The 16,384-nt window shown below is 43.6% G+C and overlaps 1 protein-coding gene across 1 annotated transcript; it reads right to left on the bottom strand.

Moving 5' to 3' along the window:
* Positions 1-11,464: 11,464 nt before the first annotated feature.
* On the bottom strand, positions 11,465-13,715 carry LOC121872989 (MFS-type transporter SLC18B1-like). Its single transcript, XM_042376190.1, has one exon. It carries the CDS (start codon positions 13,434-13,436, stop codon positions 12,057-12,059), a length of 1,380 nt encoding a protein of 459 aa, XP_042232124.1. The 5' UTR covers positions 13,437-13,715; the 3' UTR covers positions 11,465-12,056.
* Between the last annotated feature and the right edge of the window lie 2,669 nt (positions 13,716-16,384).

The raw sequence follows: 16,384 nt of genomic DNA, 5'->3' as shown, positions 1-16,384 counted from the left end.
GAAGGGAAAATCTTCAGGTGATCTTATTTCTACATCCCCTGACAAACACATCCCCAACACATCTTTGTCTCCTATGATAGATAACAGATCACCGTGTAAACATGACCACAACAAGACCTAAACTCCTCTTCCTCTGTGGCTACGATTCAGCCCAGGTAACTCCTTCACCAGGTGGGTAATTAAGGTGGTGTGTGGCTCAATGGCCTTATCCTAACAACAGGTGAGTGTTGTTTACTCTGTCAACCACACAGGTGAACCAGCTCGTGGCCATCATGTTTGGAATACATACATACATACATACATACATACATACATACATACATACATACATACATGAATACATACATACCGTACTTGTTTATATTGATGTAGGTGTGATCATCTGCCGTATTAGTGTGGCCCCCTTTAAATGTTCCTCCGGGGGACCTGGAAGGTGTGACCAAGGGTGTGACAGATGTGAGAGTGACCTGAGAGTTTTGAGAGGTGTGGCGGCTTGGTCCACACCGTACTGTGCCACCATCTTCCCCCGCACCACCCCCCTGACATCATCCCCCGCACCAACACCATCATGACATCTTCCCCACACCACCACCACCCTGACATCCTCCCCCGCACCAACACCATCATGACATCCTCCCACCAACACCACCCTGACATCGTCCCCGCACCAACCACCTACATCCTCCACCACCACTACAATCTCATCTCAAACTCAAAGGTAACATTACTCACCAATGCTAAACCTTCCTAAAAAATATACTACTAAATAATAATAATAATAATAATAATAATAATAACAAAAATAAATAATCTACCATATATTTTTAAATAATACTCTGTAAACATTAACTAATCCAGCCTCAGTGTCATTCATCATTCACCGATTAGAAAGTCAAAACTAAAGCAGGTTACATTAAAAATCTTCCCAGGGCCTCAGTCACCTGTCCTCGACGTCATAAAGTGCATCCAATATTGTTTAGTGTTAGTTCACGCTCAAGGTGTTCTGTAATGGAATAAATAACTTTCCCCGACTCTCATTGCCAAGTTGGGCTCAATATGCATAATGTGAAGGCCAGACAGGGGGAGATGTACCCTAGACGAGAGTAGGTGGGCCAGTGTACACAAGCAACACCCCACAACTACCACATTCCGATTATCACGACCAAGGACCGCCACGACCAACAACCCAACACTACACTAACACCACGTCACTCACTGATCAACTCGCATTATTGAGATATATCATGAAATTCAGGCTTTACTCACGCTTTCCATAGTTTGAATCCCAGAAGAATGAACGAAGAAAGTATTCCTGACAAACACTCAGCTAAATTTAGATTAACTGTTCCCCATCGTAGTGGACCAACAGTAATAGTATTTCTCTTTATCAAAACACCTGAACTCGTCATTAACCAAATATTTACATGGAAAAAATCAGTGTCAAAATGATCCATTATGTATTGACCTCGCCTGAGGATTATAAATGGACAGGTCTGACAGTGTTAGAACCGTCCAGCACGACCTGTTAGTCACGTATGTTGAGGTACCAAACATGAACTGACTCTCGGAAGTTACCTTAACATCTCGGCAAGACATGGTAGAAGACGATACCCTCACCGCCCCTTACCTGCAAGAAAGGGTAAATGTTAGTAATACGTAATTTAAGTACCATACATGTGTAGCTGAGTTAACATTTAAATTGAGGGTCAGAACAGAACTACTACTACCGCCGCCTAAAATCCTTCTACCGGTTAATAAAAGAAAAAAAATCACCCTGTAACTTAACATCAACATCATAAAAATAATAAAAAAAGTGCATTGGAAGACGCAGCCAGAGTGGTTGTGTAGTGTATGGTAGAGACAGGGTGAGGCACACAGGCGTCCCCAGGGATTCACAGTGACAATAATGCCATCATGTGAAACAAGACCTCTGACTCAACTTTTAGATGTGTTATGTAAGGCAAGGCGATCAGACTCGTAGTTTGTATGTGGTAATAATTTGGCACAGAATATGTCTACCTTGCTGTACTTAGTGGCAACGCGGTGGGTTTAGTCTGTGGTGGTGCGTCAGACTCGTGTGGTGTAAGGCTGTATCAGACTTGTGTAGTGTAAGGCTGGTTCAGACTTGTGTGGTGTAAGGCTGGTTCAGACTTGTGTGGTGTAAGGCTGGTTCAGACTTGTGTGGTGTAAGGCTGGTTCAGACTTGTGTGGTGTAAGGCTGGTTCAGACTTGTGAGGTGGTGTGTCAGGCTTGTGTTGTGTAAGGAGAGGGAGGTACACCATTAAGTCCCCTAATGATGGACACTCCAATCAGCGGACGGTCACCAGCATAATTCTCCACAAGATAAACATGTAATAGCTTCTTAAAGGGACTCCTGTTACCACAAACATCAATATACTTTATGTTCTAGAGATCCAAAAAAAAAAAACTAAAGGATATACGCGGTAATATATTAAGTAAACTTCATCTACGATAAACACTGTAGTAGTTAATTCCTAATGAACTTTTGTGATTACCGAGGTGTCTCTTTCTGGTCTACAGGTGAGGTTAAATCAATACCCCACATCAAAACCCCTTCACTCTCATCCCCGAACACCTTATGGGGGAAAATAACTCATATACCACAACAGTGAAATGTGACTCTTATTTCTGAAACTTCACCTTTACATTACATATAAAGTAAACATCATAATGAATCAGGTAAAAGCAAGAGGTCATCAACATACGTGTGATTCGTTAGTGCCCAAGGTAAGGCGTCTGAGAAGTGGGGCGAGGACTATACTACAATGTCGGGCAGGGCAGGTGTGGGTAGGGGCGTGGAGGGCAGGGCATTGTTGGGAGGTAGGGGGCAGGATAGGGGTGGGAAGGGGCAGGGAGTGGCGGGGCAGGGGGCTGGTCAGGTAGACAGGCCATATACCTACTTAACTCAACCATGCCTCCTGCCTCCTCAAACTCGCCTCTCTCTTCACATGGTTAAGTTCTAACAAAGAGTTGACACATTCACAGAGACGAGAAATTATATACAAGTAAAGTTTGTTGCTATTTATTTATGAGTACTTTAACGAGGATATTATTATGCAACTAATTCGGATCATGCAAGGCTTATCCCACTCAGCTCATTTCACCTGATGATTAAACACCTTAAGTCTACTTGGGAGGTTTATGTAAGGTTAGGTTAGGTTAGGTGTTTAATCTTAAGGTGAAATAAGTTGGGAATGATAATCTTCAAGTAATCCATCGATTCTAACAAATTGTAAAAAGCGACTGACTGCTTGATTGCGTGAGTAATTGGCATTGTAATATTTTTTTTATTGGGTGGTTTATGTATAGAAAATAAAGTCATACAACAGCTGGGAAACAGTATATCCATTCAATAAATAATAGCTCTACAAATTTATTAAACGAATATTTTCATTGGGGGCATCTTTGTGACCAGTTAATGCCACTGTTTTACTTATAACACCAACAGACATATTTTCATAGACCACGTTAATATAATGAACTATAGCCATTATATAATCAACAACTAACTATATCTTTTGTTCACCTTCTCTATTTTTTCTATACTTTCTGATGCTATGGTAAGATTTACTATTACTTTTTCGTTTTATTATCAAGCTTATGGATCAATTAAAGCTTTTACTTATAATAGTCTGAACAATATTGCTGTGTTGTTTACAAACGCCAAAGAAAATATATCAGTTACCCATTCTTACCACAACGTTTTCTTCTATTTGATCGTGAAGGGGAAACTATTATATGTCTCCGTCCACCTCCTGCCGCCACACCATGAATATTTAGATAATTTTACATGCACCAATAGGAACACCACTGATCCATTCACCAAGAAAAAAAAAATATCTTATTAGTAATAAATTATTCAAGATCAATACAACTGTTTGCTGTAGAAGATACTGACAAACAGAAACCTACGATTGCATGGTCTTTGTTTACCAAAATATGTTGACTTTGGATGATTAAAGACTTCCAGGTTCTTTTGTGACAATATTATGCATATCAGTTCCTAGAGTAGCTAATAATTACTCCCAAATAGACACATTGAAACTGAGTTCCCCCTCTGTGTTATTGTTAGTTCCCAAGTATCAGTAGTAACGAGCGGTGAGTTGATCAGCAGGAGTTAACTGTACTATATAACTGGGTGACCTGTCGTTTATGTGATACACAGCATCATGGGGCGACTGTCGAGACTTTCCATCAAGTCATCAACAATGGCTCACATAAACGTCATCGGGGAGAGCCACGTGATGGCCTTATTATCATCTGTTTTTTTGTGCCTTGTGGTCAGCTCCGGTTTGTGTTGAGACGACACGTGATCAACAGACTTACTGTACGTAACTGTTGAATTATGGGGGCCGTCGTGTATTGTGCCACGTGATGTGCTCAGTTACATAACTGTCCTGCACGTGACGTTGGTGTTTAGAACATGGGGGAGGCATGTGATTTAATAAACAGTATACAAAACAAAACATATACTCACCCCAGAAGCGATAGGAAACTTCGTGCTTTCCTTTTCTTATATACATGAACCACGCGCAACAGCGATATATATATATATATATATATATATATATATATATATATATATATATATATATATATATATATATATATATATATATATATATATATATATATATATATATATATATATATATATATATGGGTGGTGTTATATTTGCCTGGTTTTGGGGGTTCTACGCCTTAGAAAGGATACTAAAGGTTGTTCAGAGAAAACTGGGATAATTTTCCAAATTATCAGATCAGAGTCGCCCACGCAGCGCGGTGGACAAGTTTGTGTTATAATACAGCACTGTCTTCTACCGCTCTCTGGGATCTTTAAATAAATTTTTAATTTGTATATGTGATATTCACTTTTCTTTTACATGGTAAGAGTTAGTATTTCATGATTTGAATCCTCTAATGTCACAATTTGAAGACTTTCTCCAGCTCCTGGAGTGAATGATGTGAGCCAAGTCTACAGCAGATACTCCCCCCTTCTTCTAGATAGCTATCCTGAGGCGCTGGAACATGTAGCTGGGATGCCCTGGAGACTCCGGTGGCTTCAGTGACTCGGCGCCCAACACCGCCACGACCTCAAACCTTTTCATCCATTACAACCAAAAACTGTTCACGGCATAAAACCTTATCGTGGTTTCTTCCCTGGAGTTTGCTGCTGTATTTCAGTTCAGACGTCGCTTACTATTATAACATAACCAAGGGTCAATTTGAATTTTCGAAACACACACACACACACACACACACACACACACACACACACACACACACACACACACACACACACACACACACACACACACACACACACACACACACACACACACACACACACACACACACACACACACACTTTATTTAAATATATATAATCCTGAGTCAGACCTTTCAGCTAAGCCACAATGATTGGTGAACTTTTTAAGGCTAAACACTGAGTGAGTTTACCCAAAGTCGACCTGACGCGCTGAGTACATACAACAATACTCTCAAGGGTATAGTTCATTTCAACGACAAACTCTTTCATATTTATAAAAGGCGCCCAAGTCTGTTTATACAAGCAGGAATCAACACTTATGAGAGAGGAGGAGGAGGAGGAGGAGGAGGAAAAGGAAGAGGAAGGTGGAAGAGGGAGGAAAAGGAGGAGGAGGAGGAGGAGGAAAGGAAGAAGAGAAAAGGAAAAGGAGGAGGAGGAGGAAGAGGGAGTAGGAGGAGGAGGAGGAAGAGGAGGAGGAGGAGGAGGAGGAGGAAAAGGAAGAGGTGGAAGAGGAGGAAGTGTCGGGTAGTGGACATTGCTGCATTTTGGACACTTGAAATTTCACAAAGATGGGTCAAGCACATAAGGAAGGAAGGAAGGAAGGAAGGAAGGAAGGAAGGGAAAAAGAAAGAAAGAAATATGTACACTTTAACACATCCAAACATCGAGTAGATTCAGAAACAAATGCAACACGGCAGAGAATGTAAACAAACTAACAAGTCTTAATTATCACAGGTGTTAAGAGTTGCTATGTTATTATCACAGGTGTTAAGAGTTGTTATGTTATTATCACAGGTGTTAAGAGTTGCTATGTTATTATCACAGGTGTTTCAAAGTTGCTATATTGACGATGTAAGTTAAGCTTTTATAAACAAAATATTAAGAAAATAAACAAAACTTTCTTAAGTCTGTACTAAATAATTTCAAAATTTTTTAAAAGTTTAAATAATTTTGGTTTAATAAATTTGGTTATCATAATTTGGGTTAATACCACAGGTATATAATTAGTTTCAGGTGATTCATGATATTGCAGTGAAATGTGGACTTCCATATGTCTGTCTATCTGTCTGTCTATCTACCCCCTCATACTCGACAGTCCCCCCCGCCCCCCTCTTGCCCTCAATTCCCAGCCTCTCACTCGTTCCTGGTGGTGAAGGTCTGTTTGTGTGAGGGGCAAGGTAGAGGCGAGATAGTAGTGCCCCCCTCCCTCCCCTCTCACCCCCTCCAACCTTCACACTCCTCTTCCTTACCGTCTCCATACCTCTTTCTCCTCCCCCTCTTCCCCAAACTGTCTCCACACCTCCACACTCCTCCCCACAGTCCCCTACACCTTCTCCTCAGCCTCGAGTATCAGGTTTCACTTTCGCGAGACAAGGGGCACAATCTCATAGGAGAAAAATCGCCACTGGACAGAGCTTCCGGCAGATAATTTCTCATTAGAAAGAATCATAGCGACAACTAGCACACCTGGTGAGTCTTCAGGGGTCCGTCAACACTTAGTAACTTCAAACTACATTACCAGTATAAGAAGACGCAATAATGTTTAATAGGAATTTTAATAAGAAGTTTACTGTAATATGTATGTACACAAGAGCACATTATTGTCCACCTGTTTATAGGGTAATGGGAAGGTATTGCAAAAATTTCACCGTGTGTGTGTGTCTGTGTGAGAGCGTTTGAACGAAATAAAAAAAAAGTAAGTCAATCAATTTTCATGTCATTTTTCTCATGGGTTGTATGTTAGCAGAAAATGAATCGATGTAATTTGGTGTATGAAGGTCAAATACCAAGGTCACAGTCTGGTCTTTTAAGTTAAAAACAATGTGACTTATCATCAAATGGTGCATGGGCCGTGGTTTGTTGTTTTAAATAGACGTTATACAAAATACATTACCGAATGAATTAAATGATCCGAAATGACTAAATGACATCAGAATAACAAACTCGTAAATGACCCTCGACTTAAGACTTCATTCCCTATCTGTACATGACGCGAAGCTTCAGAAACATACGATGAATCTAGTAATGACAGACGACACAGAACAAACAACACGTGACCTAAATTATTACCTAAGTCAGTAAAACACAAAACAGCGCTGCTTCAAGGGCGAGTCAATATTTCCCACAAAGTAAACAAACACCTTAGAGTGAGAGTCAACAGGTGAGAGACAACACGACCATACACGGAGGTACAAATATAGTCAGTTTAAACACCATGGCAGAACGTGGTGAAGGTGAAGGTGTGGACCCGTAGTAAACAAATTCAACTAGTGAATGGGAGGGAGCGACCATGTTACTCATATACCCTAGTAAGGTGTCCGTAGTTGACCTTCCTACCTTCCCTTACAGCCCTCGCCCCTATACCATCACCATAACCCAGTACAGTATAGTCACCCCTCACAACTACCTCTCTCTCTATCTCATATACCAACTACTACTACTAACTACTATTACTACCACCATCACTCACTACTATCACCACCATCACTAACACCTCTCGAACTGCCTCCACCACCACAACTATCTCAACAATCACCACCACTAGTCCAGAGGCCACCTCGAGGTCACTACCTGAAATCGGGTCATTGCCACACGTGTTACGCCGCCACTTACATAAACATTCACAACAAACTCTGAGACAAATACATCTCGCAACCATCACACAAACGGATAAAATAATACCAAATGTGTGTGTGTGTGTGTGTGTGTGTGTGTGTGTGTGTGTGTGTGTGTGTGAGGCTGCAAGCGTACGGGCGGGGATTGAATGCGTACGTGTGAGGCTGCATGTGTACGTATGGAAAGCATAAACAGACCCACAAACACTACGACCAAGAGGCCGGGACAGCCTTTACATAGAGAGAGGTGGGGGGGAGGTGGAAGGTGATCAATATCCACAAAAACTGGTGTGTAAGGACCAAGTTTTATCCGAGGATGTAGAGAGCGAGTCGTCTTGTTTATAGTGTCAATAGAAAGGCCAGCCAGGGACAACCAGGAGGATATTCAAGGTTACAAACCGAGGTAAAGAGGAAGTTGATGGTGCTGCCTCAACCTGCAGGAGAGTGGTCTACTGCCTCAACCTGCAGGAGAGTGGTCTACTGCCTCAACCTGCAGGAGAGTGGTCTACTGCCTCAACCTGCAGGAGAGTGGTCTACTGCCTCAACCTGCATGAGAGTGGTCCACTGCCTCTCACCCAGCGCCTAGTTTTCGTCACCCAGTGTTTATAGTGCCCATCACTGTGTGTATAGTGCCTGTCACCCAGCAACTAGTGCCACCTCACCCAGTGTCAATTATACTTGTCACTCAGCGTGTATAGTGCCCGTCACTCAGCGTGTATAGTGCCCGTCACTCAATGTGTATAGTGCCCGCCACCCTACAGTACACCTAGTGCCCACCACCCTACTGACGTCACACAGGAGACAGTGCCAATGTAACAGGCAGGTGTCCCCCCCCCCCCCTGGTGGCGGGTGTACTCACTAACACCACAGTACCGAACGCTCAGTACCACCACAGTTATTAAACAAGGGAGCCAGCGGTGAGGCGCCAGCACTACCTAACACGTAAAATGGGACCAAGTGACAATTAAATCCCCATACTTTACTTCACCTTAAGATTAAACACCCTGGCGCTACCCTAACCTAACCTAACCTAACCTAACCTACCCTACCCTACCCTACCCTAACCTAGCATCTACAGGTACTATTAGGGCGTTTAACCATCAGGTGAAATAAACTGAGGTGCTAATCTTCACGTGATCCGTAAAATGATGTCCAGCTGCATTGGAGACGTGACCATGTGGAAATGTATCCAATATAAGTTATGAGTTAAATGAAGTGAGATAATGCTAACTAACTAATTTAACCTAAGGATAAATTAAAACTTTCTCCATCTAACTAATTGAAGCTAATAATTAATTTAAGCGAGATAAAAGTAATTTAACTCAATAATTAACAAAATGATACAAACTAATCCAAAGGAAAAAAACTACTGAGCTAAAAAACTAATGAAAATCAGATAAAACTAATAATTAAAAAAATAAGTAAAACTGTAACTAATTAAACCACAAATTAATCAAAATAACAAAATTCAAAAAATAAAGACAAGATTAAATATAACTAATACAGCTGAATATGAATTAAAATTACAGGGGTATATATATATAAAAACTCACATTAAATAAGACGAAAATATATGACTAAACTGGAAATTAATTAATTATATAAAAACATCAAAATTAATCGAGAAAACCTAACTAATTTCACCTAAAACAATTTAACTTACCCACAAACACTTAAAACTAAACCTAAAAAACCTAACTAAACCACAAACACTAAATTGAACTTAAACAACACTAACAAGCTTAAATAATTGCACCATAAATCTCGTGTAAAACTAAGCTTTCACGGCCATCATCTACTCGACAGCTTGAAGGGACCATGGACCACCCAGGGAGCTATGGCCCCGGTCAGCTGAGTGTTGCTGGGGTAGACCGGACCCTGGGCTAGCCAGCGTCTCATTCGTTGCGGGTTCATAGTCATTCACAATTCGTTTACATTACCATGGTATTTAGTGTGGGGGGAGGGGGGTGGGGGGGTAGGTGAGGGATGTGTGGGGAGGAGGGTTCTGTGGGAGTGTGTGTGGGGAGGAGGTGTGTCTGGGGGAGGTGTGTCTGTGGGGAGGTGTGTCTGTGGGGGAGGTGTGTCTGGGGGGAGGTGTGTCTGGGGGGTGTGTCTGGGGGAGGTGTGTTTGGGGAGGTGTGTCTGGGGGAGTGTCTGTGGGGGGAGGTGTGTCTGGGGGAGGTGTGTCTGGGGGGGGTGTGTCTGGTGGGGGAGGTGTGTCTGGGGGAGGTGTGTCTGGGGGAGGTGTGTCTGGGGGAGGTGTGTCTGGGGGGGAGGTGTGTCTGGGGAGGTGTGTCTGGGGGAGGTGTGTCTGGGGGAGGTGTGTGGGGGAGGTGTGTCTGGGGGGTGTCTGGGGGGAGGTGTGTGTCTGGGGGGGAGGTGTGTCTGGGGGAGGTGTGTCTGGGGGAGGTGTGTCTGGGGGGGGTCTGGGGGAGGTGTGTCTGGGGGGAGGTGTGTCTGGGGGAGGTGTGTCTGGGGGGTAGGGTGGTGGGGGTGTGGGGGCAGTGTGGGGGTGGGGTGTGTGTGTGTGGTGGGGGGGTGTGTGGGGTGTGGGGTGGGTGTGGGGGTGGGGTGTTGTGTGTGGGGTGGGGGGTGTGGGGTGTGTGGGGGGGGTGTGTGTGTGGGGGTGTGTGTGTGGGGGTGGGGTGTGTGTGGGTGGGGTGTGTGTGGGGTGGTGGTGGTGTGTGGGGGTGTGGGGGTGGTGTGGGGGGTGGGGGTGTGTGGGGGTGTGGGTGGGGTGTGTGGGGGTGTGTGGGGGTGTAGGGCGTGTGTGGGGTGGGGCGTGTGGTGGGGGTGTGGGGGCGTGTGTGGGGTAGGGCGTGTGGGGGTGGGGCGTGTGTGTGGGCGTGGGTGTGGGTGGGGCGTGTGGGGGTGTGTGTGTGGGGTAGGGCGTAGGGCGTGTGTAGGGCGTGTGTGGGGGGGTAGGGCGCCATTTCCACACTTATATATATGCTAAGAGTGACATCACCACATCATTTTACAATAACTTATACAGTCACGGAAAAAGTCCTATCAGTCTTCTGCCCCATCCATGAATCCTGAGACTCGTGAACCTGTGAATCCGAGACATGACAGGACCCAGTGCGCGAGGTCTCGGATTCACAGATTCAAAAACCTCAAGATTGAAGGACTGACAGGACTTTTTTCCGTGACTGTATATTAAGGAAAGGTTAGGTATGGACCACAACACGAGGGACGTTAAAAAATGTGATATTATCTAAGGATCCTCACTTCCTCCATGTCAACACCAGCGTACAAATTATGTGAAGTGTGAGTATGGAATGTTTACCAATTACGAGACAAACAAATTGATGGTCTTGGTTTGAGAAGGTCGGTTTGGTTGGTTGGTGTATGTTTGGTAAGGGTTCCAAGATAGAGAGTAACATTTAAATAAGATAAAAGTAGTGTATCATATCAATATTTTGTCGTCATTTAACGTATTTCAATATTCTATTACTTTACTATATCAGACAATGTGTATAAAGTTCGCGGGACCAGCTTACTTGATCTAAATAATTATCGGGCTGTAAAGTGCTTAAAAGGATAGAGAAAGTAATTATTTTCGAACATAGTTTTATTATTACAAAGTATTATAAGTTATATTGGTTGCTCTTCACAAGTAATTATGTTAATATAAGAAATCATAAAATATTGCACATCAGAAACATACACAGGTAAATGTCATGGAATCATTATCATTATCAGGATTATGATGACTATGACGACACATATCACAGACTTTCAAGATGACGTCGAAATGAGAGGAACATATGTTTATACCTTATAATTATGTCATCCGTAACGGCGAGCCCACCCCAATGTACACAGTTTACCATCACAAGGCATCCCTTATCAGTCACTATCTGGCACTGCACCACTGGGTCCGGCCACAGGGGGATCTTACACACAGGTCGGGGACCCCCCCCCCCCACCCACTGGCTTAGACGACATTGTTGCCACATTATCTGGACGCGGGATACCACCATTAGACGCCTTCCCCACCAGGTCAGCATTAAGGATGTCTTCTATACATTTGCTGGAAGGATAAAATGTTCGACTCTCCTCGGTAGACAACTGACAATATATCAACATCTGAGGTGAGAAACGCCTTAACGACGAGCAGCAAGATCTCAGGCCAAACTGGAGGTCACTCAAGGGATGCTGGGCAAGTTCTCTTGAGATGAACCCGCGCTCCCGTAGGTGGAGTCGCAGTCGCCGTTAGGATGAGTGAGGAGTGTGTGCCGCTCGTCCTTTGCCTGAGACAAACATTCATGTATGTTTGTATACGTCATGTCTCTGTCACTTCCCTTACAGCATATATAGACTCCTAAAGACAGCACCACTAAGACATGCAGCGCCGCCACGAACACGGACGCCCACTTGAAGCCGAAATAGTCGAGGAGCACGCCACCGACGGAGGGCCCGATGAAGCACCCGAGGGCAAATGTGGAGGTCCAGATCCCCGACACCAGGCCGTATGTGCTCAGGTCATCTGGGAAACCATTAGATATAACATCACGATGGGCGCCAGTAAAGGTCGACACCAAAACTGCTCCAAACCCGATGCCGTGTATTATGAGGGCGCCGATACACAGTCGTATAGTTGTCTCTAATGGCAGGAAAGGCATCGGTCCTACGAATATAAATGCGACCACCACCAAGAGAGCTCCTAGTGTGGTGATAAAGCGCGGCTTCACCCACTTGTCACACAACCACCCCCAGAAAGGTGCTGTCAACGCGTACATTGAACCGCTCAGCACGAACATGAGTCCAACCTTCAAGGGCGTGAGCTTCAGCGGACGTAGATGGGGTTCCAGAGTAGCTTGCATGAATCCGATGCTGATGGAGGCTGATAACAATGCAAAACACGATAGAATTATGGATGGAAGGCGTAGAGCTGATAAAAATTGTCTACTGGTGATCTGGGAGTCAGGACTGGCCTCAGCCCCGTTGGAGGGCAGGAGGCAACTGGTAAGGATGGCAGCCAGGAGGAGGACGACGCCGAGTGAGACGAAGGGGAGAGTGTATCCCCCCAGCTCATACAGTGCCCCACCCACCGTCGGCCCCACGATCAGCCCCACACCGAAGAAGGTCTCCATGGTGGCGAAGGCAGAACCTACATTTTTGGGGAACTCATTGGCGATGATACTGAAGGCGGAGGTCACAAAAGCTGCATTACCCAACGCTTCCACGATTCTGACGGCAAATGAAAAGCCGATGAAGGTGGCGGTGTCGTTCATCCGGTCAAGGAAACCGAACAGGATGCACATGACCGACACAGTGAAGATGCCAGCGTTGTTGATGAATTTGGGGCCCCATTTACTCATGTACCTCCCATAAATGGGGCTTACCAAAAACACTGTCAGCTCAAAGATGCCAAAGACAAGGCCATACTGGGAGGGAGTGGCGCCCTTCTTCTCTGCTTCCGCCGGGTAGAAAGGTGCCTGCAGGGACACGCACACGGCATTGCAGAACTGAGCCAAACTAAACACCACTAACGTAATCCATTGACGTTTTGTGTAATTAGACATTTTGCTTCTGTAAACGTGGAACAGGTTTTTGTCTGTGCACTCACAATAGATTTTCTCTAAGATCACACGGGGCGCCAATTCATGTTGTTCACGTCCACTGGTTGTAAGAACTACTGATGGTCGTTACACGCTACTACTCTTCTAAAGTTGGTAGATATTATAACAGGTGAGTGTTGAGGCAGTGAGGAATAGACGAGTGAGGTTCAGCAGAGAAGCCCACCAAGCGTCTGACCATTCGAAAGGTTGCTGTATGACTGGCCAGGACGGCCACCAAGGTGCTCCAGTCGCCTCGCACTGCCAGATGCAGGACAACCGCTCCTTACCTCGTTATCGTCTTGTTACTTCACGATTTAGCCTTGTGTCTATCAAGTAACACTAATAGTCACTTCAGGGACGTACACAAGAGGACGACAAGTTAATATATCTAAATAAATACATCAACAATATCTATACACGCCCCGCAAGTCACCTAAAAATGCAGAGTTAAGATTCTTACATGAGGGGGCTACCGTTTTCATTCGACGGCAAATTTAAATACCAGTATCGTCGCAGCAACACCGAGACGGCCTCATGAGTGTGACATCTATTCACAAACCCACTTAGAGATAGTGAGACGGGTGGGGTGGGTACGGTCGCTCCTGTCTGCACCCGACCAAACCACAGAATACCTCGCCTACCCAGCGTTCCCTCCCCCTCCCCCCTTCACACCCACCCCCTCCTCTACATATTACCCGGCCAGGTAATATTTTTCACAGGTTAAACAAGGCCGCTCATGACAGGTATGAGGAAATTAGTTTACACCATCAACACGTACACTTTACCAGATCTAATTTATGTTCTCAAGGTTAATTTATGTCTGTTTAGAATAATAAACTTATAACTAACAAGATCTTATTTACAGAAAGTTTAATTACGTTTTATACCACAATTAAAGTCAGATTATTTATTCATCCTTGGAAAAAAACAAAAACAAAGCGGCCTATGAAAATCAACTTGTTTACCTCCAGAGTTTAAGCGTTTACTAATGAGCAAATCACACTACAGGTAACAGGTAACGATGAATACGGCACCCGCGACCTTCCCGTCACTGGCAGAAGGTCTAGAATTCCCTTACGGTGTCCAGTATCGTATCTGTGAGTCAACCCGCGGCCACCACACAGTAAGACGTGTAAACTCCCAAGCCGTGTAAATACGTTGGTCTAGTCCTACTGTAGGGGGGGGGGGGTATTAATAACGACAGGCAAGATGAACCTAACTTACTTTACCTGGCCTAACTTAACTGCTTATCTACCTTACCTTACCTACCTAACCCAACCGAACCTAACCTAATTTAACTAAACTTAATAAATACATCTAAGAGACTAGATTTAATGAATGACTTGGTGTGTAAGTCATACCTGATAAAAAGGGGTCAAAAGATTAACACTAAAAACTAATAAATAATCTCCCCCATAGCTAACAAACAAACAAATAAATAACAACAACAACAACAACATACAACACCTAAGCTATGGACCACATTGTAAAAAAAAAAAACATTAATCCACACACACAACGATTCAAATCACCATCCCCCTCAAAAAAAAAAAAAAAAAAAAAAAAAATAATATTAATAAAATCCTAAATCCTAATAAATTTGCTAACACGAGAAAAGACAAAACAACGAAAAAATACGGGCTAAAAAAAACTCAATAAATTCCTGCAGCTGAGACGGAAGGGAATACTGACTAAACTCCAGTTATGTTAGAGGGGCCATATAGAGACGTTGCTTGACCCCCGAACAGCGAAAAGAGTCGGACGAGAGAAGCCAAGACCACCAGAGCTGAGGTTTTACATGTTGTGGAGAAGGGAAGGACGAGGCTGAGAGGTGAGTGTGCTGGATATGTCTTTTTGCTGAGTGGTGTTCTACAGGGCGTTAGCAGAGACCCTTGATGTTTATAGAGTCCCTTGATGTTTGTGTTTATAGTCCCTTGATGTTTACGTTTATAGAGTCCCTTGAGGAAGTTACTTATCCAAAACATAACGATATTTAGTTCCTCAAGTCAGTAAACACAAACACCATGGAAATAAGTCAATCAAAACAACGAGGGACTCTGTAAACACAAACATCAAGGGACTCTATAAACACAAACATCAAGGGACTTTATAAACACAAACATCAAGGGACGTTATAAACACAAACATCAAGGGACTTTATAAACACAAACATCAAGGGACTTTATAAACACAAACATCAAGGGACTTTATAAACACCCAACATCTGAAACTAAAAATAAGTTACAAATAATATCAATATTTTTTTTCCTATGTGAAGATTTTTTATTTTATTTACCTCTTCATAATTCGTTTAAAAATCCATAAATAACTAATTAATAGATTTGGGTTCGATTGATAATTTATTAAGATGATGAAGTGATGTAGAAGTGTTATCGTGTATCCAGGTAGTAGTGATGGTGAGGCAGGAGATAAGGGTATTGTCTCACTAGACCAACAGGGTTCAGGAGTTCAGCAGTAGGGAGCATGGGGAACCTTACTGGATAAATATATACTTTATTGATAAGAGGGAGGGAGAGAGGTGGGAAGGGAGAGGGGGGGATAAGGGAGAAGGAAGGACAGAAAAGAAAGTGGAGGAGAGGTAAAGGAGGGAGAAAACAAGGTTGAGGGGGTGAGGAAGGAAGGAGGAGGGAGGGTGAGGAAGGAAGGGTGAAAGCGAGAAAGGAAAAGGAAGGGAGAGGGGAAATGAGGGGGGGGGGAGTCATTTTTACTGATATTTAGGTTAATATAGCTGCAGTAAATCTTGTAATTCCTAGTTTCAAAAGATGATTGGATTAGTAGTACAGTAATTTGGATTAACCTGAAGATGAGTTAGCCTCCCTTTCACACCCCGAGCTTATTTCACCTAAAGATTAATCACCCTAGTATTAAACTGACTTAACTTAATCTAATTT

Source organism: Homarus americanus, unplaced genomic scaffold, assembly GCF_018991925.1.
Source record: "Homarus americanus isolate GMGI-L3 unplaced genomic scaffold, GMGI_Hamer_2.0 scaffold11022, whole genome shotgun sequence".
Lineage (NCBI taxonomy): Eukaryota > Metazoa > Arthropoda > Malacostraca > Decapoda > Nephropidae > Homarus > Homarus americanus.
This window is presented reverse-complemented; position numbering and strand designations above follow the sequence as displayed.